Source organism: Macrobrachium nipponense, chromosome 20, assembly GCF_015104395.2.
Source record: "Macrobrachium nipponense isolate FS-2020 chromosome 20, ASM1510439v2, whole genome shotgun sequence".
Taxonomy (NCBI): domain Eukaryota; kingdom Metazoa; phylum Arthropoda; class Malacostraca; order Decapoda; family Palaemonidae; genus Macrobrachium; species Macrobrachium nipponense.
This window is the reverse complement of record NC_061089.1, coordinates 28,451,899-28,476,793: the sequence shown is the minus strand read 5'-3', so window position 1 is coordinate 28,476,793 and position 24,895 is coordinate 28,451,899. Positions and strand designations below refer to the sequence as shown.

The 24,895-nt window shown below is 37.5% G+C and overlaps 1 protein-coding gene across 3 annotated transcripts in view; it reads left to right on the top strand.

The window, feature by feature from the left end:
• Nucleotides 1-24,895, top strand: part of LOC135224166 (protein Wnt-4-like) — a 314,368-nt gene that overhangs the window by 277,764 nt on the left and 11,709 nt on the right. For all 3 annotated transcript variants that reach the window (XM_064263046.1, XM_064263052.1, XM_064263040.1), the window contains 2 exons: nt 7,951-8,478; nt 16,527-16,672. In XM_064263046.1, coding sequence (XP_064119116.1) covers nt 7,951-8,478; nt 16,527-16,672 — 674 coding nt within the window. The remainder of the gene's footprint in view (nt 1-7,950; nt 8,479-16,526; nt 16,673-24,895) is intronic.

The window sequence follows — 24,895 nt, the reverse complement described above, 5'->3', positions numbered from 1 at the left end:
CGTAATCGCCCTTATTTTAATATTGCCGAACAAATATTACATATAAATTTTTCACTTCTGCACCCATATTTTATCACCCATCGTAGATGGATAAGTTTGCTAGTATTTTGAAACTCATTATTTTATACTGAAGAAATTGACAGAGTTTAGGTTTAACTTATTTGAAAGGTTTCACGTTACAGGAAAAGCCTAAAAATGTGGTCATAGTGATATTGTACTTAATAGATGGATATTATAAATATGTATGTATGTATGTATGTATATATATATATGTGTGTGTATGTATGTATGTATGTATGTATGTATGTATGTATGTATGTATGTATGTATGTATGTATATATATATTATATATATATATTAGATATTATTATATATATAATATATATATGTATATATATATATATATATATATATATATAATATATGTCTATGAAATCTAATTCACAATCTTTAATTAACTGCTAATTCATAGATTGTATAAGAGATCTTCGGGTAGCTCAGCCATTAGTAGTTATTGTAGTGATAATTACTTCTTTTATTACATGCTTGATGTTATCAAAAATTCTTCTTTATTATTAGCTCAATCTAATTAATGGGACAAGAACACGACAGAGATAAACGGTGTGATCGTAACCGTATCCTGTGCTTAACCGTGGCATTTATTAATATCACGCTAGCTGAGCAAACTCGCACCGTCTAAAAAAAGGCAACCATCCTGTAGTACACGGATTTGATGCGTTTCACTATCGTACTCCGGTAACTTTTCAGTCTTTTGGATATAAATAATAATATAATTATATATATATATAATATTATATATATATATACATATACCTACGCCGATATATATGTACCTATATATATATATGTATATATATATATATATATATATATAGATATATATATATATATATATATATTTACATACGCGCAAACATACTATATATATATATATATATATATATATATATATATATATATAACATATATATATATATATATATATATATACATATTATATATGAACTTTATATCATCGCATAGTTTATACCGTATTGATAACAGGTAAGTGATCTCCAATTGTAATTCCCCATCGGGGGTAATTATTCCTAAGGTATAGTGAATTCGATATTAAATGGTATTCATGGCTTATTATTTATAACATACATATATGCATATATATGTATATATCTGTGCGCTGGTTCGAATCCACGAGAGGACGGAATTTATCAACTAAAAATTACCCTTCCGTTAACACATGAAAATATAGTAATTCCGAGGTAGAGCAAATTGGATATTAAAGGACATTTGGAGCTTAATGCATGTATATGAATCACGGTGATATGATAAAAATTCATATATATATATGCGTGTGTATATCTTTATACGTGCATTCACGTAACTATCTGTAAACCTATTTAACTTTATTTAATATAAATTTTGTTTTGACATTCAAACCATGAAAGTTGTTTTGAAATTTTATTCGGATATTCAGCGAAGGGTTCAACTCTCATACAAATGGCGGACACAGTGACTGTTCAGATCAGATGTACCTAATTCATATTTGAAAATTTCATTTTAAAGGAGATTTAAAGAAGAGAAAGCTTTATCCATCTCATCTATGAGTCATCCTTAAATCAGAGTTATGGAAAGGCGTGTCAGCATTCACTTTATGAAGTCGCACACCGTCTTCAACAAAATTCATGAGTGGGAGTTATTATTTTTTCGAATGCACAGTCCTTCGGGGCCGAGACTTAATGTCATTTTCTTGCCAAAGCCAGAAGAAAAGAAGAAAAGAAAATGGAAGGCAGAAGGGGTGTATGTGTGTGTGTGTGTTTGAGGGAAGGGCGACCATTTATCAATAAGGCGAGTAATAGAACTGCCTTTTACTATTGGATAAGTTGACCTTAAATCAGAATAAAGTCCTTGCCTGTTTTCAAGGATGAATTCTAAATCATTATTCCTGTGAGTATTTGCATTATAATGACGTAACATTCCCAATCCCACACAAACGCAAACAAACTCAAACGAAGCGCATGTGATTTACTCTTAAGAGAAGTCACTCTAACATTAACAACGACAATGAATGAGACTTGATATGCCTGAAAAAATGAGAGAAAGTTCAACGCATTTAGTAGTTTTTCTTGGTTCATTGATAATGCAAACGTGGACGAACACTTCTATCGTGGTCACAAAATAATGGGGTACATTGCTACATTTTCCAGATTAACAAGCAGTCTCATCTGAATTTCTATCTGAATTAACATTTGCTGCAGATTTTGTGTTGGCGAAAGAATACATTATATCGGTCAGATCTGAATAATATAGAGAGAACCCACGCAAGGAGTGACTGCTGGTCCGTCTTAAAATGTCATCTCCATCGGCTGACCTTCAAAATTGTGCATTTGAGTGAAAGTCTGAATTTCATTCTCTCTCTCTCTCTCTCTCTCTCTCTCTCTCTCTCTCTCTCTCTCTCTCTCTCTCTCTCTCAGAGGAAGAATATAACGGGCTAACTTTCCACCCCTGGAGAGATGGAACGATTGTATAAGTATACACAATATTCCATTATTAATCTTGATGGTATAACCATTTTTTTTTTCTTATTTTACTTGCAATTTGATTACAAACTTAATGGATGAAATATCGATATTTTTTTAAGTTTTATCTAAAATTTAGTCAACTAAAGAGTCAGATTAGATTGGGATGTTCATCTTAGGAGGCTAAATCTGACGTCCAATAAATGGAAGATGAATTCTCCCTCCCCACCGAAGGGATACCAAGTCCCACTAAATCAATAAGCAGAAAGCACGAACAGCAGTCGGTAAAGTGACGTGAAATTCAGAGTAATCGTTATGTTATGTACTATAATATGATTCTGACAGAAGAAATAAAGCTTCTTATGCAGGGTTGGGTGAAATTGCAGAGAAACCCTGTTATATCAAATGTCGTTTCTTGTGCTAGTCCTCAATTTTAACACGCTTTTAAAAAATGAAGCATGTAGATACCCCGTAAACCACAAGTAACTTGGATTTATATGCCTGTAAGTAAATCTTATTCATACGCTTTTAGTTTTTCACGCTAGTCAAGTTCAGAAAAAGTAATAAGCCAGAAAAAGGAATAAGAATTTATGAAAGAATTTGCATTCTCAGCAAATACTCTTTACAATTCTCGCAATGTTAAGGGAGAAATCGACAGTTTCTCCTCGAGTGTTAATGACAAGGATGTTTTAACAAACCCTCCAAGTATTATGTCCAGTGTTTGGCAATTAGGTTCTCCGCTCTGTGTTTGCATTTCGTGGAAACGCATCCTTCAACTGCGTCACGTGTGCTGTTCAGCTTAAAAGAAAAAATTAACATTTAATAAGATAATCTTATGTCATTTTATTTTTACTTAATTCCTCTCGCACATTTTGTCTCTTTAAATGTTCCCCTGATTCAAATGTCAGTCATTCTTTTGGAAGAAACAACTAACATTTAATGAAAATACTTCCAATCAATCTCTTCGCTTTAAAATTCTGGCAAAACCAATTTATTTACCGCCGATAGACTCTCGGGTATTATTGACCCAAGACAGATTTATTTACATCTCATGACTTTTATCGACGCTTAAATTCCCATTAGTTCGCCGGTGAGAGCGCACAATGAAATAAAAACAAAATCCTGCCGCGGTGAATGAAGCCGCCCGCCCTTCCCCATCTCTCGGCCACTCACGGCCGCTGTTTGCCGAATCAACACGTTCTCATGCCTCTTTCAGCGACGAGTCAATTATGACCAGGTGTAGGTGTCGCCGCCTGTTTGCTAGGGCTCGCCCCCCCACCCACCTCAGGTAAACAAGGCCATCCGCTAAAGCAGGAAGATTTGCCCGCCGCAAACAAGAAAAAAATCCGCCAGCAGTCTCTCTCTCTCTCTCTCTCTCTCTCTCTCTCTCTCTCTCTCTCTCTCTCTCTCTCTCTCGTACGGATATCCAATCATAATAACACTTACATTATTTATATTTGGACTAACTCTCTCTCTCTCTCTCTCTCATTTACGTAATACAAAACAGATATATAAAATTTATACATGAGCGTGACTCTAGTAATATGCCAATTTTTCTCATATCTCACTGCGCATATATTATCATTGGTCCCTAGTCGGATATAGTTTCATTTTCTTGTGTTGGCGTCGTGAAATATAATGCATAAAAGTCAAGCAACACAATCAGTTGGACAATACAAATATACTAGAGTTAAACAATATATTTTTGTTTTAATTTTTGTTTTGGCGTAGACTCGTAGGACGTAACTATTGGTTAGGGACAACGAGTGGCTGTATGATTCACTAATAGGAAACAGACCCAGCAAATATATAAATAAATAAAATTATTTTATATTTTATATATATATATATATATATATATATATATATATATATGTGTGTGTGTGTGTGTGTGTGTATGTGTGTGTGTGTGTGTGTGTGTGTGTGTGTGCACGCGTGTGTATGTTTATCATATCTATATAGGTGAATATATATATATATATATATATATATATATATATATATATATATATATATATATATATATATATGCACACATATTCCTTTCAGGAATTTTTCTTCATGAAGTTGGTTTTATTAGCAAGACTTTTTTTTATATATTCAGTTATTTGTAAGTTATATGAAGAATGTGGGTTCAATTCGTATGAGCATTTATGAGAATTGAAGTGTGGTGTACACGTCATTTGAGTGAGGATATTTTCTTATGAGTGCTTAGGTTTTCCCTGAGTACAATATGATTTATTTATCTAGCCAAATATTCCTGGCAACAATTATCATAATTGTTGTGATGCCAAATTAGAGTAAATTAAATATACGTCCATCAATCACGTTTAAACGACTGTTTAATTCTGTTTGCAAAACTTTGCCTCATGACGAGTCATGTCCCCTGGGTTATCACTGTCGTAACAAAGGAAAAATATATTCTATCAGACATTTAATTTGACCATCCAGGTTTTCGTTATGTATCCCAGAAATCTCAGATGTCATGATAACGAAGAATTCGTTTTTTCTCAATTTCTTTTTCCTCCACATCTCTTCGAAATTCTTGTAAGATTATCAAGTGCAAATTGCCATCTTTCTTCAAAGGAAAAAGGACATGAAACACAAGTTCATTTGAAAAGTCAGAAATTCTTGATTGCGAGGCAACTGCAAAACCTGTAGTGAATTACGATCTGGGCAGTTAGTCGACTATGTTGGATCTCAAGCAGGTGGGAACCAATCCCAACTAATATTAAGAGTGTATTCTGAGTGTTGAATATTTAGCTACATTTACGATTTCCCCAGTCCCTTTGAAAGGTACCACTATAGTCTATAGGTCTTATGACCCAATTCAATATTCTGACCTCTTTTCTTCACGTGGCTGTGGACATTCTGAGTCAAATAAAACTCACAAAACAGAAAGGGGCATTACTTATATCTTCTGTGATTAAATCCAGGATATGGACGAACATATGATCACGAAAACTAATTATATTTTTCCCTGGCCTTTATTTCACCGCCAGATTGCTTGTCAATATTTGTTTGTCGTGTACACATTTGTTGTGTCTGTGTGCTTATTTATGGGATTATATCTTAAATTTCTAAGTTCCTTTAACTTTCCCTTTGTGTTTGGCTCATGTTTTGGGCAGTCATGAGCTTATTCCTTCTCTTATAATCCTTCCCAGCACCTCATTAAGTGGATAGTCATCATGGAAACCCGTAACAAATAACATTACAAGACGTGAAACGAGTTAGAACTCCACTGCCGTCAGTCTCGTTCATTTTCCCACTGTTCGTCTCGCTACTTCCATATCTTTTACTTTCTAGCTGTTCCTCATCAGGGGCGGGGCCGCCCATAAACCCAGCAAAGATAAGCCCAGAGTTCCGTCACTCAATCCCGGTACCTTCGGCCGCTTGAATTAAGCATTTACGTGTTTTCAGTTGATCGTTTGGCTGAAGATTAAAATAATGCAGTGGAAGTAAGCAAATATATATAATTGCGAGGTTATGAACATGTCTGGTCTGCCTTCTGAATGAGAGAGAGAGAGAGAGAGAGAGAGAGAGAGAGAGAGAGAGAGAGAGAGATCTATATACTTATGCAGTATAGAGAAAGTAAGCATGGTCATAATTTCTTGGTTACAAACAGTGCTGGAGAGAGAGAGGGAGAGAGAGAGAATAGAGAGAGAGAGAGAGAGAGAGAGAGAGTGGTGGGGGGGGAAGAGAAGGGGTGGGAGAAGAGAGAGAGATCAATTTACTTCTATAATATAAAGAAAGTATGGTATAATTACGGTGTTACAAACAGTTCTAGTCTATCATTTGTAGAAGAGAGAGAGAGAGAGACCTAAAATCAGCATCGGCAATTCTCTAGCTTAGCTTAATGTCTCAATTAAAAGATATATTACCGACCCTCAGCGTCAGTGCGAAGAAACGGCGAAATTTATCCTCATTCATGGGAGGGCGAGACTAAAGAGGCGACGAACTTCGTTTTAAGCGAGAGATCTCCGTGTTACTCTAGGCATCCGAGTAACAGGACTCTCGAAGTGCGTGAAAGGACGACGCATCAGTACAGCCGCCAGATTTACTGATCAAAGCACTCCAGCAAGCAAGCGAGGCGAAGTCCGAAGGCGGTTTATTTGCGAGAGCGCCGAGCGACACACCTTAGGCACTGTGGCCCCTCCAAGGGTGTATCAATAATAGATTCGTTTTGGTTATTTAGTCTCGCACTGGCTAGTTCTCCCCGGGCCTTTCCTTTACGCAGTAGGTCCCCCTACAAGATCACCTCGCCCACCTCCCGGCACCCCTCCCGTCTTCTTTTATTTTCTAATGTTCCCCCCTTCTTTGTAATTGGTGAACTTTCAACCTACCCTCATATTTCCCCCCCCCCCCCCCCTCATCTTTGTGTACCTCTGCGTGGAATCTGGAATCCCTTCCCTTCTCACAAATAATCCTGCGTTCTGTCTACAATAAGTGTACGAAGTGATCGGATGTTTTTGTACTTTTGGACGGCGACATGTTTCTCTTTTCTTTTTCATTTGTATCCTTCGCTTCTGGAGAGTAAGAGTGAGAGAGAGAGAGAGAGAGAGAGAGAGAGAGAGAGAGAGAGAGAGAGAGAGAGGAGAGAGAGAGAGAGAGAGGTAGTGGATAATTAAACTTCGGAGTTTTTCTGCATTACACAAATTAATTGGTAATCCCATTTTTAACACAGAAAAATGCTTCTTTTTTATTATTTTTTCTTTCACCTCTCTCTTCTCCTATGGGAGGGAGGGAGAATGAGATGCTTAATTACAGCGAGAGTTTTTCTTTGATAACAACTAATTGACAAATCGATCATCGGGTTAATAATAATCATTGTTCCTCCTATTGTTATTATTATAGTCATTTGCTACTTTTATACATTTTTATGCGGATTAATGTCGATAATTGGTAAGTTTTTATTTCAATATGCGCAACATTATTGACCTGGCTGAATGCCTCAATTACTTTACGAAAAATAGAACAAACATATTTGGTCGGATGCATTACGTTTGATTAGAAAAAAATAGATATTTTTGGAATATCATAAAATTATTAGAAATCTTATTGAAAAAATATATTTACGATTATTTTGAAGTCAAAATGATTTGGTTATACAATAGAATCGGAGGCTTTTGTCCTGCAAGGCAATTTTAAATATGTTTGTGAGATTATCTCGTTTTTGCTCTTGTTAACTCTTTCGGGAGACAAATGTGATGATGATTTCCTCTTTTACAAAGAATTTTATCATTTTTTTTTTTTTCATCCATATACTTCTTTTCTCTTCACATTATTCCTCTTGTACATTTTCCAAACAATGATCATCCGAATTTGAAAGTGGGAAGAACAGAAAAGAAAAATCTCAGTCTGGTTCATGTCTGTTCAACAAACTAGTCAGTCTTGTCTTCTTTTATCCTTCAGGTGTGGGAATGACGACTTCAACTTACAGCTTCCTTCATCCGGATATCCGAATAAGTATCCGAAGGCCATCCAAGGCACTTTCCCGGGGTATCCATCGCGCTATCGAGGCTACCCAGCAAACTGGGGCGCGGGTCGATATCCGCAGCAACACATCGGATACCCTGCAGGCAGCAACGAGTATTCGGGTACGGATAACAGATACCCAGAGAATGGCAACGGGTATCAGACCAGCAAAAATATGTACCCGGGAAGCAACAATGCCTTCGTCAATAACGATCTCATCAGCAGCGACCTATCCCCGACGAGCACCGGGTACCCGCAGAATAGCTTCGCCGGGTATGGATACCCGCAAGGCGGCATGGGATACGCGAATTACGGGTACCCGATGATCTCGGCCTCCCCCAATGACGTCCTCAACGGGAAGTTGGTGAATCCGTGGGACGCCGCCCTGTGGGATCACCCGCTCGATCCGGACGTGTGTCGGACCCTGGCAGGACTCACCAGGGCTCAGATCCACATCTGCACAAGGTTGGTGTCCTTACTTAGCTTCTCTCTCTCTCTCTCTCTCTCTCTCTCTCTCTCTCTCTCTCTCTCTCTCTCTCTCTCTTTCCTTTTCTTTCGCTTTCTTTCCTTTACTATTCGGCTTTTCTTAGCCTTAACCACGTTTTTCAAATTCTTTCCTTAATATTTATAAATATGAAGTTTGTAATGGCAACCTCAACATTTTAACTGTTTGAAAAAACAGTTAAAATGTTGACTTTTACAGATAAAGGGTACACATTTCATATATAAAAGTAAGAGACTATAAAATCGAAGACTTTGATTTTATAGTCTCTTACTTTTATATATGAAATGTGTACCCTTTATCTGTAAAAGTCAACATTTTAACTGTTTTTTCAAATCTCCATTTGATGCCAAGTGTTATACTGACACCTTCAGCCCTGCGCTGAAACCAAGTTATTCCCAACGCTACCGTGACTTACAATTCTCTGAAGTAAGTGCGACCGCACGAGTGTTCGGTTTTGTCGTAACAAATGCCAAGGGGAAAAGCGAGTGGAGATGTTTTGCCAGGTGAATTATATTTGCAATGCTAATGGGTTTGTATACAAATGGTTGAATCTTAATCATCTGAATGCTGTTCTTTCTTACTTGATAGCCTTCGATTACTAATGAGATTATTATTTGCATGCTCAATTTTCATTATTAAAACGTAATTTATGACTCGACGAACTCTTTTTATTATTTAGATTTTTTCTACTTATACTACAAGAGTTCGTATGATAATTGAGCCCTAAATGCAAGCCATCGATTGAAGTCCCAATTTCCATTTCGTTGATCATCAGGAATTCCTAAGAGTTACACGCTATAGCCATCAGTTGTATTGTTTGAGGACCAGGTCGATGTAGCGGAAAACGTAATAACGTTTTCTAACCTGGATCAAAGAAAACGAGGAAAATAAAAACGGCAAGTGGCAGATCATTAGAATTAGGAAATAGAAGCAGCAAAAGGATTCCAGGAGAAAACCAGAAACAGCCACAAAGCCATGTAATCCTAAAAGGATTACTGGTGTCCACGTTTCCTTACAAGGACCCTTCGGGAACCCATATTCTAAAGACTTGACGGCCTCATCAGCTAGCAGTAAGTTTGCAACGAACGACCTTCCACAAGACCTCGACTCCGCAGTGACCTCGAGTGGGAGCCAGCCTCGAGATGCCTTCGGGAACCAAGTCCATTTGTTATCTGTTGCAAGGGAGGGCCATAGTGGCAAGCATTAGCAACCTATTAATAAAAGAGATTACTCATTAAAATGTTCACAAATGATCTCGAGGCTAATGAACAGGGCAGGACTGTGCAGTCATCTGAACCATTAGGCGAATTACCATTGTTGATTATGCAAGAACAACCGTGGAGTCATAAATAGTGCGGCGCCTGACTTCATTGCGAATTCCTTGAGAAGTTATTGCTGTTGGCATGTAAAGTAGTACGTACTCGGTTTGTATTTTTGCCTTAGGGCAGATCCCGATGCGCACAGAAGCTGAGATTAACATGATGGGTCTCTCAAGATCGTTGTAATATACCGTTGCCTGTCTTACAATATAGATTACTGGTAAAAAACAATTTGAAGGTGATATTTATTTCTTGCGGCACACAAGATTCTTTCAGTGTTCATATCAATTAATATATTTCGTTTGTTGGTCATTTGACGCACACAGTATTATTTTTACATAGTTGTCTACATTTTTACTTGTGTTATTTGCATTTTAATTCATTTCCCTTCTGGATCATTTGTAACTGAATTACGCTGTTAATGATTTAGTTATTAATTCTTTCTACATTTACATTGTTACACTGATGCAAATGACTGAACATAATTGCCATAAATAATGAGTTGTAGAAACCAAATCTACACGTCTGCTTCTTATTGCAACCAATTTTTTTCTTTTGGTCCACCGAATATCCCCTGAAGTCACAGGTAACAAACCCTCCAAAGAATTCCAGGATAATAACCGGACCAATTTGACAAAGAACGGTAACTATTTCTCCCCGAGAGCGACTACCAACGAATGCTGTGCTCATACGACGCCTAAAAGTGAACGCACCAGTGGAAAACACATTGCAACGTGTAACAAAAAACTCGAAACATATCAACGATTTGTAGCACTGTGGGTAGAGCGCTTAACGCATTTCTGCCTCCGACTATGGTTCGGAACCTGGCAGGATCTAAGATGATTTCAAAAGAAAATTTGTCAAAGGCCGTCAGTGCACTTCATGGGGTGCACTGTAGGCATTACTAAAGGTTCTTTGCAGTGTCCCTTTTGCCGCAAGCTGCAACCCTTTTCACTCCGTTTACTGTACTTCCCTCCATATTATCTTCTTTCTTGCTGTCCACCTTCTCCTAACAATTATTTCATAGTGCAACTGAGAGGTTTTCCTCCTGTTTCACCTTTCGAACCTATCTACTCTCATTATCCTTTCCAGCGCTAAATGACCTCAGGTCCCAGCGCTTGGCCTTTGGCCTAAACTCTACATTCCAAGAATATTGGGAAACAGATGTTGGAGTCATTGGATGCCAGTTGTATGGCCATAGGTCTAGTGAATGTGACCAATAGATTTCATATCCTGTGATGCTTTGGAATAATTTGGCAATGTGGAAAGAACGGCCAACGTTAGATTTGGGAAAAAGATTACAGTTATAAAGTACTGGATAGATGGGGTGAAAAGGGGTATTGGGAGGGAAAGGCTTTAGTATCCAGGAAGCGTAAAAGTGTGTGCAAGATGGAAGTGAATGACCCCTAGATACTTTAAGCATGTCGATTGACATTCAAGGACAAATTTCCTCTCCCCACCCCACTCTCAAGGAAAAAAATCATATGTAGAAGAATCAACCAATAAACCTCGTCCGTTTTGTATTCCCAAAGTGATGTCTGAAATGGCTTTCAAGAAGACAACTTGAGTCATTTCTTTGTGAACTGAAATAGAATTGATTAACTGAAATAAAACCTGCTGAAACGGTACTGATGCATTTACTGGCTTACTTATTTCAAGTGAGAAGATATAACATATAGTAGTGACATTTCAGTTCATGTAAGTTACCGAATAATGAAATGAGAAATCATCCTTAATACAGAAGCTTCCGGGAATAAGCGCTTTGCATGTTTTATTTCTTCCCAATAAAGAAATGAGGAAACCCTCAATCATGTACTGTCAATTTTTATTCCAAATCACACGTATTATATTTTCCAAGTCTGCCAAAGCGCCGGTGAAAATTATAGGTTAGCCATCTACTTCCTAATGGTAACCCTTAGAGCCATTTCCCCTGTTTCCTTTTAGCAAGTCCTGTTTAAACTTTCATCAGCCGTCGAATCCTTTCTCCTTAAGTGGCCGTTTCGTCCTCCTTTCCTCTTCTACTTCCTGATCAACCATCCTCTGGAGTAGAGAGGACCACTCAAGAAATATCAATTCGACGTGTATGGGGGCCCTTTGCGATTCCGTAGACATGACGTCGGCGTCAGCTTCGCATTCAGCCTCTACACTTCGAATCTGGTGAAAAACGGATTTACTTTCATTCGTTACTCACCGTATGCATTTGTCTTTCATGGACATTCGTTTTAATTACCGAATTGAATTCCCGAAGGTGCAATAAGAACCCGGAAAGAATAAAGTACAGAAAAAGGACACATTCTTGGTCTCATAAGTAATGAATTTAGAACCGACCAGGGCTGCCTCGGCGTTGGTCATTTCCTTTGAAGACACGAGTTGCAACAAACCGGGGAAAATCTCTGGGAGAAAAGATCTCTCGAAAGAAAAGAATAATATTTTTTTTACCAAATATTAAAAAACACAGAACATTTTCTGAATCAAACCCTATTAAAGGGGGCTACCAAAAGTCATGGTTATCTTTTCAGAAGCATATTTTATTCGTCAAATAAATAACCTCCCGAAACTGCTTTAAATTCATCTTATACGCATAATTCATTTATCTGATAAATATTCACTTACCTATGCTTTCGCATTCCTGTACTGATATTGAATTCAGTTGAAGATGCGAATTTAAATCAACATCTGGAGAATCTTAATTCACTTCAAGCAGGTGCCTCAGCAGGGATGGCTGATGGGTTTCCGAAATTGTCTTCGCTTCCTATAACATTTTTTTTTTTGTTTTTTTTTTTAACTGAAGTGGCTGTTAATTATGCAGTCATTAAAGAAGAAAGAGATAGGAATAGGGAATTGGGTGTTGCAACAGAGGGAAGGAAATGAAGGGTGGTTTTGCAAAAAGAAGGAAAATATTCACGCATCAGACCCGAAACACAAATATGAATCTTTTAATCGTCTAGTATTTGTTTCCTTTTATTAACATACCTTTGGAAAGGAACTGAAAGTCTGCTCATCTCTTTGTATTTTTCCTGGCTTTTATAATCTATGACGCAGAAAATACTGTATTTTTAAAATGCCATCGTAATTGATATTACTATTATTGTAGCTGATGTTTTTCATTTATGTACCCTTTGTCTAGGAGGTATTTCTTGACACGAGAATGTGCTGCCCTGACGATTGTAAGCAAATATCTTAGGATAAAGTCACTAGGCCCACGCTAAGCTACACGCTTGCTTAACCGGCTTGTCTCGATTACTGATGGCACTTTCTGGTGGTCACCCGTCCAAGCATGAGTCAGATCCAGCACTGTTCAACTTCGCTGATCGTCTGTCTTTATTATTAAAACAAATAAAATCACAAAATATCTATGCTACGATCAGCTGTTGCTTTCACAACATAGTTCACTCCCTTTTCATAGGATCTTGGAAATGGCATCGACTTTATATGAATTTGTGATTTTCAAAAGAGGGGATCATATCGCATATGGACGTAATATTAACCCCCACATGATTCGCTTGATGAGATCATTCTCATTAGAGTTGATAAAGCGGGAAGACCCAAATAACTCCTAATTTCCAGCTTAATCAGGTGTATACATCAAGTACAAAAAGAGAAAGGAAAAAGTCTGCAATGAATAGCCTTCAGCATCATTATATTGCCAACTGAACGCTCCCCCCAAAACAAAAGCGATTAATCTCATGTTGCAAATGAAACGGTGCCAGAGTCTTTGATGGTGACAATATGCGCTCAGGTGTCAGATTAAATCCCCGGCAATAGCAATAAACGCTTCTCTCACTCAAATATCCAGTAGATGCGAGGTTGCACGCTCAGGTGCACATACACACGCGCGCACACACACACACACACACGCTAACATAAATGCGCCACTCACCTATTCCATACAATGCCTCGTTAATGAGCTGGGAAAATGCCAAGTGATATTTACTGTCATTTTCAACATTCTGTATAGTTAATTCTCTCTCTCTCTCTCTCTCTCTCTCTCTATATATATATATATATATATATATATATATATATATATATATATATATATATATATATTATGCACTTGCAACCATAGATTTATTTTAAAAATGGTAAACAGCATATTCAACATATATACATTTGATTTATGTATATAAATGCTCGCAATTTCTTGCTTCCACAGAAAAAGATACCATAATCCACATCTACATGCGCTCAATACGTCCTGACATAGATAAAATGCGTACGAGGTACGGTATCTTTATTTTTCATTCCGTTAGATATTTCATAGTGCAGTTGTATACGCATCTGTTGCGTATACTATTCTACTCGTAAGTGGAATTTACAATATTATTCACTAATAAAAGTGGAGTGTTAACCGGTTCTTCTCATCTCTCGTTCTACCGTAAATAAGTGAGTGAAATATTGGATGATTGTAAGCGTGTTTACCATACGCCGTTTTTCACCTATGGTTCGATAAAGGCAGACCAGACGCATAAATGTGAAAACCCACTACTTAAGAGGTAAATCAATCGAAGGTTGTATTTACTCAGTTCGCCATGTCGTCAAAAGGAATAAAAAACTACCTATTATAGGCTTCGCGTCCCTATCAATTCATAATGTACAACAACATCAATACGTTTTTCGTGTAAACACGCGTTTTGCAGCAATTGATATGCCCATTTTTCTGAGCAATGCCCATCCAATGCTCGTATTTGTGTCCATTTGGGAATGAATGACCCGGCTACTTTGTTCGGACTTGACGCAAAGGGTTCGTTGTAAATTTTCTTTATGAGGTTAATGGTTATAATTACGGCCACTCGACGATTTCGCCGAAAATGAAGGTGTAAAAAATCCTGTCGCATTTAACCGGGGCTCATTTCATATTCAGTAACGGCTAACATACCATAGCAATTGTATTTGTCCTTACTCCCTCTTGATAGAAAGGGGCCCTTGTCCAATACAAGTCAAGTGTGTGTTGATGTGCCTTAGTCGCCTTTTTATTTTCCTCTTGCAAGTGCTCATTGCATGCAATATTTGAAACGCTGGTGAAAATTACTCTTATTTTAAACATTATAGTAGATAAAAAAAAATCAAACAACTTCACTTCACAGTATATTATTTCCAATTTGGAAATTCATTACTCTTCTCACAGTTTCATGAACAGAAGTCCCAGACTAAACCGTCCACAAGAGATGTGCTGTTAATCCTGATAGTCAGGCCTTTTCTTTCCTGAGTTTCATCCTCGCTTAGATCAAACTGTTGGAATGATATTCTTATTCCTGTAGTTGAATCGTTGAAATTACATAAGTTCAGACTTGTGCAGAAGCTTTCTCGTTGACAAGTCCGTTCTGCGTTCATTTGTTGCTTGTCTTATTTAGTTTATTTGTATTCATCATATTAGTTGTTAAATATCATATTAGTTTCTGTTTATATTTTTCGCTCATGATTTATTCTTTACATCTCAGTTGTATTTTCTATAATGAGCTGCTTTCGCTACTGGTGCCCTTTGTCTTGTAGCATTTTTCCAAGTAGGGTTGCAGATTGGATTGAAATATAATAATAATAACATTAATATCTGTGTATGCTGGAACAGACTTTCTTTCAAACATGTTTTATTAAAAATAATAGCAGAATTCACAGAATTGATTCTATACAAACTTCTTTCAATTCTCCTATGATCTCGAATGCAATAAATAGCGTGAATCCATGCGACACAGACCATTGCACTTGCGATCCCGTCCTGATGATGGCCAAACGAGGTGGCCGAAACATGTTGACCGCTATAGGAAAAACCTGAAAAGAGGAAAAAGCATAAGGAATTCCGGATAGACCCCTGAAGACTACGGCCTGTTCCCGACCTACAAGACACACCTATATACCTGTTGACGACCCCCCAGCCTGTCCCTGACACCCCGTTGCCTTTAACACCAGCCTGAAATTCCGTTAACGACCTACAGCACGATGAATATTGGACAGCTGCTTTATAATACCAGCGTGCCAGAAAGACAAATCATAAGGAGAATTGAAAGAATTTTGTATAGAATCAATTCTGTGAATTCTACCATTATTTTTAATGAAATGATAATAATAGTAATAAATGTATGTTACTAATTGGTAAAGATTTGTTTTTTAGTATTTGATTTAATCATTCTGTAAAGAGTCCATTTTTAACAGTATATATACATACGGTATATATATACATATATATATATATATATATATATATAATATATATATATATATATTATATATATTTCTTTCCCACCGTGATACCTACATTAAGGGGTCGGTTGCCTGATGTGTCTTCTTCACTGCCTTGTGTTAAAGGCATCATCCTCTCCTCTTCATAGCTTCCTTCACTTTATCTCGCCATCTAATTCTCTGTCTCCCTCTCGATCTTCTTCCACTAAGAGGTTCCTCCCAAGCCCTCTCCACCCCCTCCTCATCATCCAGCCTCAACGTGTCTCTCTTATCACCTCTAATCTTTTCTGATCCCTTCTTATTTCGCCATTTTCCAATCTCTCAGGCAGCGATATTCCCATAATCCACCTCAGCATTTTCATCTCTGTTCTCTCAAGCTTTACTTCCACTTTTCTTCTTAGAGCCCATGTTTCATATATATACGTTTATGTGTGTTTATGTTTTGAGAGATAGGCAGACTGACACAGACAAAGGGATGATTAGCACATCTTCATATTCTCTCTCCATTTCAGAAACACCGACCTGGCGGGAGCAGCAGCCATCGGGTTGGCCCTGGCTGTGCGGGAGTGTAAAAGGCAGTTCGCCCACCACCGGTGGAACTGCACAGCCCTCACCACTCCCACCAATAACCCCCATACAGCTCCCATCATGGCCAGGGGTAAGTATTCGCTCTCTTTAGTTCTGATAGGCGCTTGTAAAGCTGTTACGTGAACGATTTGATCACGTCTGGGGGCGAAACGTCTCAACTCAATGGCTTTCATAAAAAAAAAGTGGCAAGTTCCCCTTTTTCCTTTTTGAAGGAAGAAAATTGTGAACGGATTCACATGCTGGTTAGATTATTTCTTTAAAGATTACTTTACTTAGTGACTCGTTCAACATCTGAAAGTGTTACTGTTTTTATACCAAATCGTCATTTTGCTAATGTAGGCGTCTATTGTTGCAGCCTCAACCTGGCAATGTAATGGTGATGAAGGGAAATGTTAGTGTGAATTTCAGTGCTCCATTTCTATCCATATCTATCCGTCTTACTGTCGTACTATGTTTACAAGTTTTCTTTTTCTTTCTCCTATCCTTTGACCTTAACAGTGATTACCCTTTAGTGTTTATCAGACTCCTCGTGCCTGAAAGAAGATAATTAAAATTTTGCTTTTCATTTCGTTATCTGACCTGCAGATTTCAGAAGAGAAAGCTAAGGCGCGACAGAGTATTTTATCATAATTTCATGCTTGCGAATATTGCCCTCTAGTTTTGGATGGGCGTTTCTCTCTTGGAGTCCGTGCAGCTTTGACTTGACATTTTCAAAAGGCTATTTAATCGCTCTTCCCTTGTGAAAGGAACTGCTCATTTAGCATTGCAGATGACAATGGGCATTTTGTGTCACATATTTCAATCGGCATTTTGCCTCACACATTTCACGGTAATTTTCTTCTAATAGTTCAAAGCAAACTTTATCCGATGGAAAGGATAGAAGGATGGACATTCTACCGCATTTCAAAGATTTTGATCTTGAATATTAGAAAAGTGGCCATTAAAAGAGGCTTTTGCCTCACATTTCAAATCGTGAAAATAACACAGTGTGTTCCGCCTGTGCCATATAGACAGACTGAAAAAAACAGCGCAATCTGCCGAGACAGGCCAGAGAGGAGGTCACAGACAAAGACAGGACCAAAAGCGCTGTCACTCACCTGAAAAATGATGGGGCGTGGTTAACATTGAGCTCACGTTACGCTTCGTAAACCGATTTCTACAGAAATAAAATATCTGTTACGCATGAAGGTAAAAGTTACCAAAACTCTCAAGCAATTTTCTTTAAGGAACCCTAATATTTTTCGTCGGATGAGGCTTTGTAAGTTTTGCGGTAATGCTATATCAATTTTACAGATGAAAATTAGAAACAAACGAGATTGGCAAAATAGACGTGTTCTTGAAACCGGTTACTTGTTATTGGTGATAATTAATATCACCTAACCATACAGGTTCCATAAATCCCTTTTGCTTTTAAAGGTGATAAAGTCAGGTCGGAGTTTTTAATTGATACGTTCTTGCTCTGCACATATTTTTTAAGTTTCCACATTTCAGAAAACCAGAATGCCAAAATTGATTAACAGTCTTACTGAAAAGGAAAAATCAATTCATTAAAAAAAATCCCAGCTCTAACGGGACAAGAGTCAATTTTTTCCAATCAATAACCTCTTCCTTGACTCATTTTCTAAGCCCTCGCATGTCACAAAAACAGCAAAGCAAAGAGAGGTCAGAGCTTGCAAGAAAAAAAAAGCAATAAAAAGTATTATTACGACAAATACAGACATCAAAAGCACCACCGGACAATGGCTTATCAAAACAACAAGATTCTAGCTCGGACGCAAACAAGAGTAGGAAGATCTGGGCCCGGGGGTTGGGGTTGAGTGGGGAGGGGAGGGGTGGAGGAGATCGTCGGATATTCGGGAAAGAGTGGACTGACTATTCCAAAAGGTGTTAATTGTAGACCCCTGGAAAAAAAAAAAACACCTGGGGGATTCGACCCAGGCTATAAAGCCGCGTGAAGTCAGCTTCGGCACCATTGTGTTAGACAAACCAATTCACTCTTCTTTTTTTCCCTTCTTCTTCATCCTCATTCGTCTCTCACCCCATTATTCGACTCTCCTTTATCCCCTTTCTTCCTTTTGTTCCGACCTCCTTATCCATCCTTGTCGTCCATTCATCTGTCGGCTGTTGTGTTCTTGGTCTTCTCTCGGTCTTCATTGTCCTCTGTATTATTCGTCGTTAACATTTTTATGGATCATTACTATCGCCTCCTTTCGCGTCAATCGTTTCCCTGTTTGCGTTTCCGAATTGTCGTGGTTCCTGCCATTGTTCGCTGTCTGATCGTCTGCCTAGGAAACTTCATTTTGGAGATAAGTATGATTATCGATGATCTCTCTCTCTCTCTCTCTCTCTCTCTCTCTCTCTCTCTCTCTCTCTCTCTCTCAACAATGCAAATCAGTCCCATCTAAGATAAATTACATGCTTATGAGTATATAATTCTCATGAATGCAGAGATGTCTGAATCACATTAAACCTATGTCTTTTATCCAAATTCTGTACTCAGTAATCAGTTCTTCGTACCTAAATAAAGATCTTTTTGATAATCACGCTATCAAGAATTGGTCAGCATATTTGTAACTGCAGATAAATTATAACTTATGACTTACGCGAAGATTTCTATCCTCTCTAATGTTTTTGTAAATTAATTTCCCACTTCTCTGTGCAAACATTTAAAACACATAATTTGGATATATTTGAGTTCCCTGTAATTTTATTTGTTATATATATATATATATATATAATATATATATATATATATATATATATATATATATATATATATATGTGTGTGTGTGTGTGTGTGTGTGTATATATATCGTATATATATTATATATAGATATATATATATATATATATATATATATATATATATATACACGTACATTTACACACAAGCAGTGTAATGCATCAACTCATAATTCCTGAACAAGTTTGATTTGAATCCTGTGTAGTAAGTAGCTAGTTTCCACTAATTTCCGTTCGGATTTTAAGGACTTTATCGGGAAACCGTGTCTGTAAATAACAATAAATAGAGAAGTCAAGGTGTTTTTGTGGCCATTGAAATATATACATAGAGACGTGCCTATTTATGAAAGTGAATCATTCTAATACTTATAAAGGCAATGGATTGTTTAAAAAGTTAGAGAAACAAAAATATGAAACCCCGCCCTCCCTTTTTATGAATAAGTCTCTCAACCTCTCTTTGATTCAGTGTGAACTTGAGAATGTGGAAATAAACTGCGAAAGTACTTGTTCCATGTCCCCAGTTTCACTCATCTTTCTACCGTTGAGTTTAAGGATATTCTTAAACACGTGTTCCTTCGTGCCTCCATTGATATATATATATATATATTATATATATATATATATATATATATATATATCATTTGATATATTCTACAATATATATATATACATATATATATATATGTATATTTATATAACATATATATATATATATGATATATAAATCCGGAGAAAAATATTTCGGAAAACCCAGAACTGAGCCACTTCTCGAGTTTCCTGAGGTCAAAATTTGCAGGAACCAAATTGCAGAAGCAGCAACAGCAGTGATAAAAAGCCGATTAATGATTTAGTTCAGGGGCGCCGAAAGGAATAAGTGGCTGAGAGGCAGAGATCAACAAACAGACTGAACATGAAAAGGACCTACTCGTTGTTCGCGTTAATTTCAATTTGGGTACGATTTAAAACTCAATCTCGGCAAGTTAACTCGTCCCTTTTGGGAACAACACGGACGCAGAGCATCAGACAACTTTAACGCCATGTGCTTTTGACATTTAAAAGCAAACCGCCCTTGCTTTCATACGAGCAAGTGCTCATTCTTCATTTGGCCTCAAGGGATTTCGTAAAGTGAAACGTACACGTGTGTTTATTGTCTCTATGGGAAGGCTTATTGCAGTTTTCCGCTCTCTCTCTCTCTCTCTCTCTCTCTCTCTCTCTCTCTCTCTCTCTCTCTCTCTTCATTATTATGTCGAAATGTATGCCTTCGTGCCATATCAAAAACAGGAGAGACTAGGCGAGACAATCCTCATACAGCCGAGATGGAAGATGGAACTGTGCTCTCTCTCTCTCTCTCTCTCTCTCTCTCTCTCTCTCTCTCTCTCTCTCTCTCTCTCTTCTTCATTATTATGTCGAATGTATGCCTCAGCCATATCAACACAGAAGACTCGCGAGAAATCCGCATACAGCCGAGATTGGAAGTATGGAACTGTGCTCTCTCTCTCTCTCTCTCTCTCTCTCTCTCTCTCTCTCTCTCTCTCTCTCTCTCTCTCTCTCTCTCTCTCTCTGGAAAATCTTGACATCTAATGGTGTTATTTTGTTATTTACCGATGCATTTCAAGAGGAAAACATTCTGTGTAAAGAAAATGCCTAAAGAAGTAGTCTAAAAAGATATACACAAACAAGGTAAAGATAGACAAACGGTAGAAATTCACCCCCATCGTTCCATACCAGTTAATCTGGAATCCAGGCAAGTTTAATCCGTAGTGGATACGGCAGCCCACCCTCAAACTCTACGGGTTTAAAGCTACAGTGATAGCACGTTTTTATATCCCCCTCCATCTATATTGTGACACAATTACAAGGGGGCGATTTTATAAAAGGGCCATCCTATGTATTACTATTGCCACAATGACCAACCTAAAGACTTCTTCACTGACTCACTTTTAAGACACCTGATCGCTGAAATCTCTAAGGAAATGGATGAAGAAACTCCGTCCCAGGTGGGACTCAAACCCACGCTGGTTAAAAGACTTAACCTATCACACTATCTAGAAGAACAAATGCACGTTGTCAGCCAGCTGGAGAAACTGCTTGTGACTCTTGAGAGAAGTGTGGGATAATAAGCGAGAATTGTGCACAGGTATATCATTCTCAGAGAAGAAATTCAAGGTGCACCGTAAATACCTAGGGAACAAAATATCTGGAATTTTATTAGAATACGTATTCGTAACTCGGGGGTTGTTGTCCTACAGGTATTTTGGGATACCTAAAGATGACAACCTGGCCGCCATTTCATGGGGTATTATTCAAAGCAGGAGTGACAAGGTCCAGTTTAAAGGCCTCTCGCAACACAAACTCCAGTTTCTTGTTCTAAACCCAGCATTAACCGAGGTAATAAATGTTTTGGAGCACAACGCCGCCATTCAACGTATGACGTATTATATAAATGAACATTTCGGTTCCACGGAAACAGAAATCTTTCCTAATTAAGTCACTCGCTTCCAAGAAAAGAAAGACAGAATGGAAAGCCATTAAGGTCTTCGGGGTCGCTTAATTAAGACTCGTAAAAGTACAAAGACATTAGAGGTGCGAATCGTCTTGACCAGGTAAATGACACCCATAAACATCGAGTATTCTTCACACTTACCTTCCACTTCCCCTTAATTGGTGTCTAGTTTGGCCACGGAGGCATTAAAGTGCTGGAGAGTAATTGTCTCCTCGTCCCGGACCATCTTTCCAGCCATTGTGGCCGTTTCTTACTTCTGCCGTCTGACCAACTGTCTTGTTTGTCCCTTTTTTGTGGTTCTTGTTACTTTTGCCTTTTTCGTCTTTCTTTCCCTCCTTTTGTTTCTTGTTTGTGTGTATTTCTTTCCTTCGTGAAATTCTCTTTCAAGTGTTTTGTGATAAACAGACTTCAATCAGTTTACAAAAAATTTAATTGCAACCCTCTTCAATATTAGTGATTAGTATTAATGGTAGTAAATGCAATTGTATTGTATCCAATGTCATTTTCACTAATTGTTTTAATAGTCCTCTTAAAACTCCAGCTCACGAGTAATTCAAAGCCGCTTAGCATATTTTCCATCTGTGTGCGTGTGTGTGTGTTTGTGTGTATGTGTGTGTGTAAGGGTGTGTTCTTTTGCCTTCTTCTCTTAGCATCAGAAGTTTCAAAGTTTGTTTCCTGTCACAAGCAAGCAAGCATAAATAAAGGTGCCATGAATAGTAATAATAATTCTCATCTCACAAACCAACTAACTCCTATGTGTGCAGAGACGGGAGACCGACCCGGTTGAATTAACTCGTGAACCAGTGATCAAAAAATATAATATATCCTGCTGTGATGCTAAAGAGGAAAATATTCATTTGATTATGATGGGGTGTACATTCAAAAAATGTTTACCGTTTCCCCTTGCCAGCAAGGGCCTTCCCCCTCTTCAGATCGGAACAGACCATTCACGCTGTATTCGTTTGACGAACGCTCGGTAACTGGACGGTGACATTTAATTTTGTTAATGAAAGCATTGTCACATCAACATCCTGGTTTATTTTTGGAAGCCCTCATTTGGTCCACCAATGGCCTATGAAGTTGCGTTTTTATTAGTTTCTTTGGCAACTTTCTGAATAGCCTTGGCGAAATATATCTAAAAATGATTCATCATATTCATTATTGTCGTTTTAACATTCAGGTTGCCTTATTCCTGTCTCTCATTTCCTTTCCTAATTAATATTAACTCAGAATTCACTTCAATGTCGTTGCATTTATACTGAGCGTTAACTGATCATCTTACTAATGAAGAGTTCAACGTCCACAGGAGATTCGAGGAAAATGAGTTGCAACGCCATTTGTATGTGTCACGTCTACTTGCAAGTTGCTCATTACTTTGTCAGATTACAAGTAATGATTTTCTTAATGACCGTCATAATGATGACAGGAGGCGATAATGATGATGATGATGGCTCTCGAAGATCTGCTAATGAAATAAAGATGACGATGATGATGATGATAATGAAGATGGTGGCATAAGAAACTAGAAGACACTGACGTTTATGTCGTCATTAAACCATGTCTAAAACTTGGGTTACAAATTAGAGATCTTACGCGTGTATGTATGTATTTAATGCATATATGCTTGTATGTATATAGGTACGCATGTATTCTTTATTTAGTTAGCTACCGAAAGGAGTCTTGCATACCAATTATATTATCAGGTAGAAGTGCACGAGAATAATATTAGGCTATTATTTGTTAAAGATGAAAAATTATTTATTTATATTTGCAGATGTATGTATGTAGCCTTTGTATGTATTTGTTAATGGGAAGGATAAGACATTACAAATCCCAAGTAGAGCACACTTGATCGAGGATGTAATTTTGTAACATTATTCCTTACCAGGTTGAACCTGCTTTCCAAAGGCTGGGAATGCAAGCGAACTTTAATGTAGGATTCCAGATGTACATGGTGAATCTATGCGATTTTGTTTGTGATGCTTGATGGCTGATCATTGTCAAAAGATGTGGTAACATTAGAAACATCAACGCCGATTAATGCCATTAGTTCAAATCTGCCTAGGAGGGAAATGGCCTTTCATAAATTGTTAACGGTCACCATGCCATCCAAAAATGTTGTTAGTTTGTACGTGAGTTGTAAAAGAAATTATAAATGTAAAGAAACAGGACTTTTAGTTTTGCAAACCATCTGATATTTCTGCAAGAGAAATTTTCAATACCTTTTTGAAACGCACCAAGAATTTTGTGGCTAAAACACCAAACGAATATACTAAGTGGTCGTTCATTCACCGTACTGAAAATTCAGTGGCACATTCAATCGTGTTCTCGAAAAGAAATTTGAGAGAGGTTTCAAAGCTTCAAGAGCTATGGAAAGTTAGAAAGAAGCCGAACCAAAGACAAGAAAATGTCATGAAATATTATTATGGGGAGTTAGATAAAGGCCTTTGAATTACGAGACAGTATCAGGATTTTTATTCTTTGTGGAGAAACGTTGAAGAGCAACAAAGATTTTTACCCCAAGGTGAAGTGGATACCTTTTAAAAACAGATACTCAAAGAAAGTTAACATTATCAACCTAGTTATCGGTTATTAAGTAATTCTCATTTCATGGTTGCCCACGAAAGTAATTCTTATTTATTACAGCGCAGGATACAAATCTTGTAGCGCACTCGGGCAGAGTTGCCAAATAGTTAAAATAGAAAAATATGCCAGTTCCCAAGGTATCATATTTATTACAGTTAGGTAGTTTTTGACAGTGAGGATTTTAATAAAAATGATTATTGGGTTAATCAAAGCTTCACAATGAAAGTGAATGCCAAGATGCTGCTTTAATTGTTGTGCCTCTGATTATGGCATCCTAATTTTTATGGACTTTTGGATTATTCTCAACGGAGAATTTTTCAGAAATTTCTCCTACTGTCTATTAAATCATATTGTAATAAGCTTTAATATTTAAGTCAAGATACCGCCTTTTTACAAAAAATGGGCAACTGATTGCTTTCGTCTAAACTTAAATTCGACGACAGTTGTTACCATGTTAGAGAA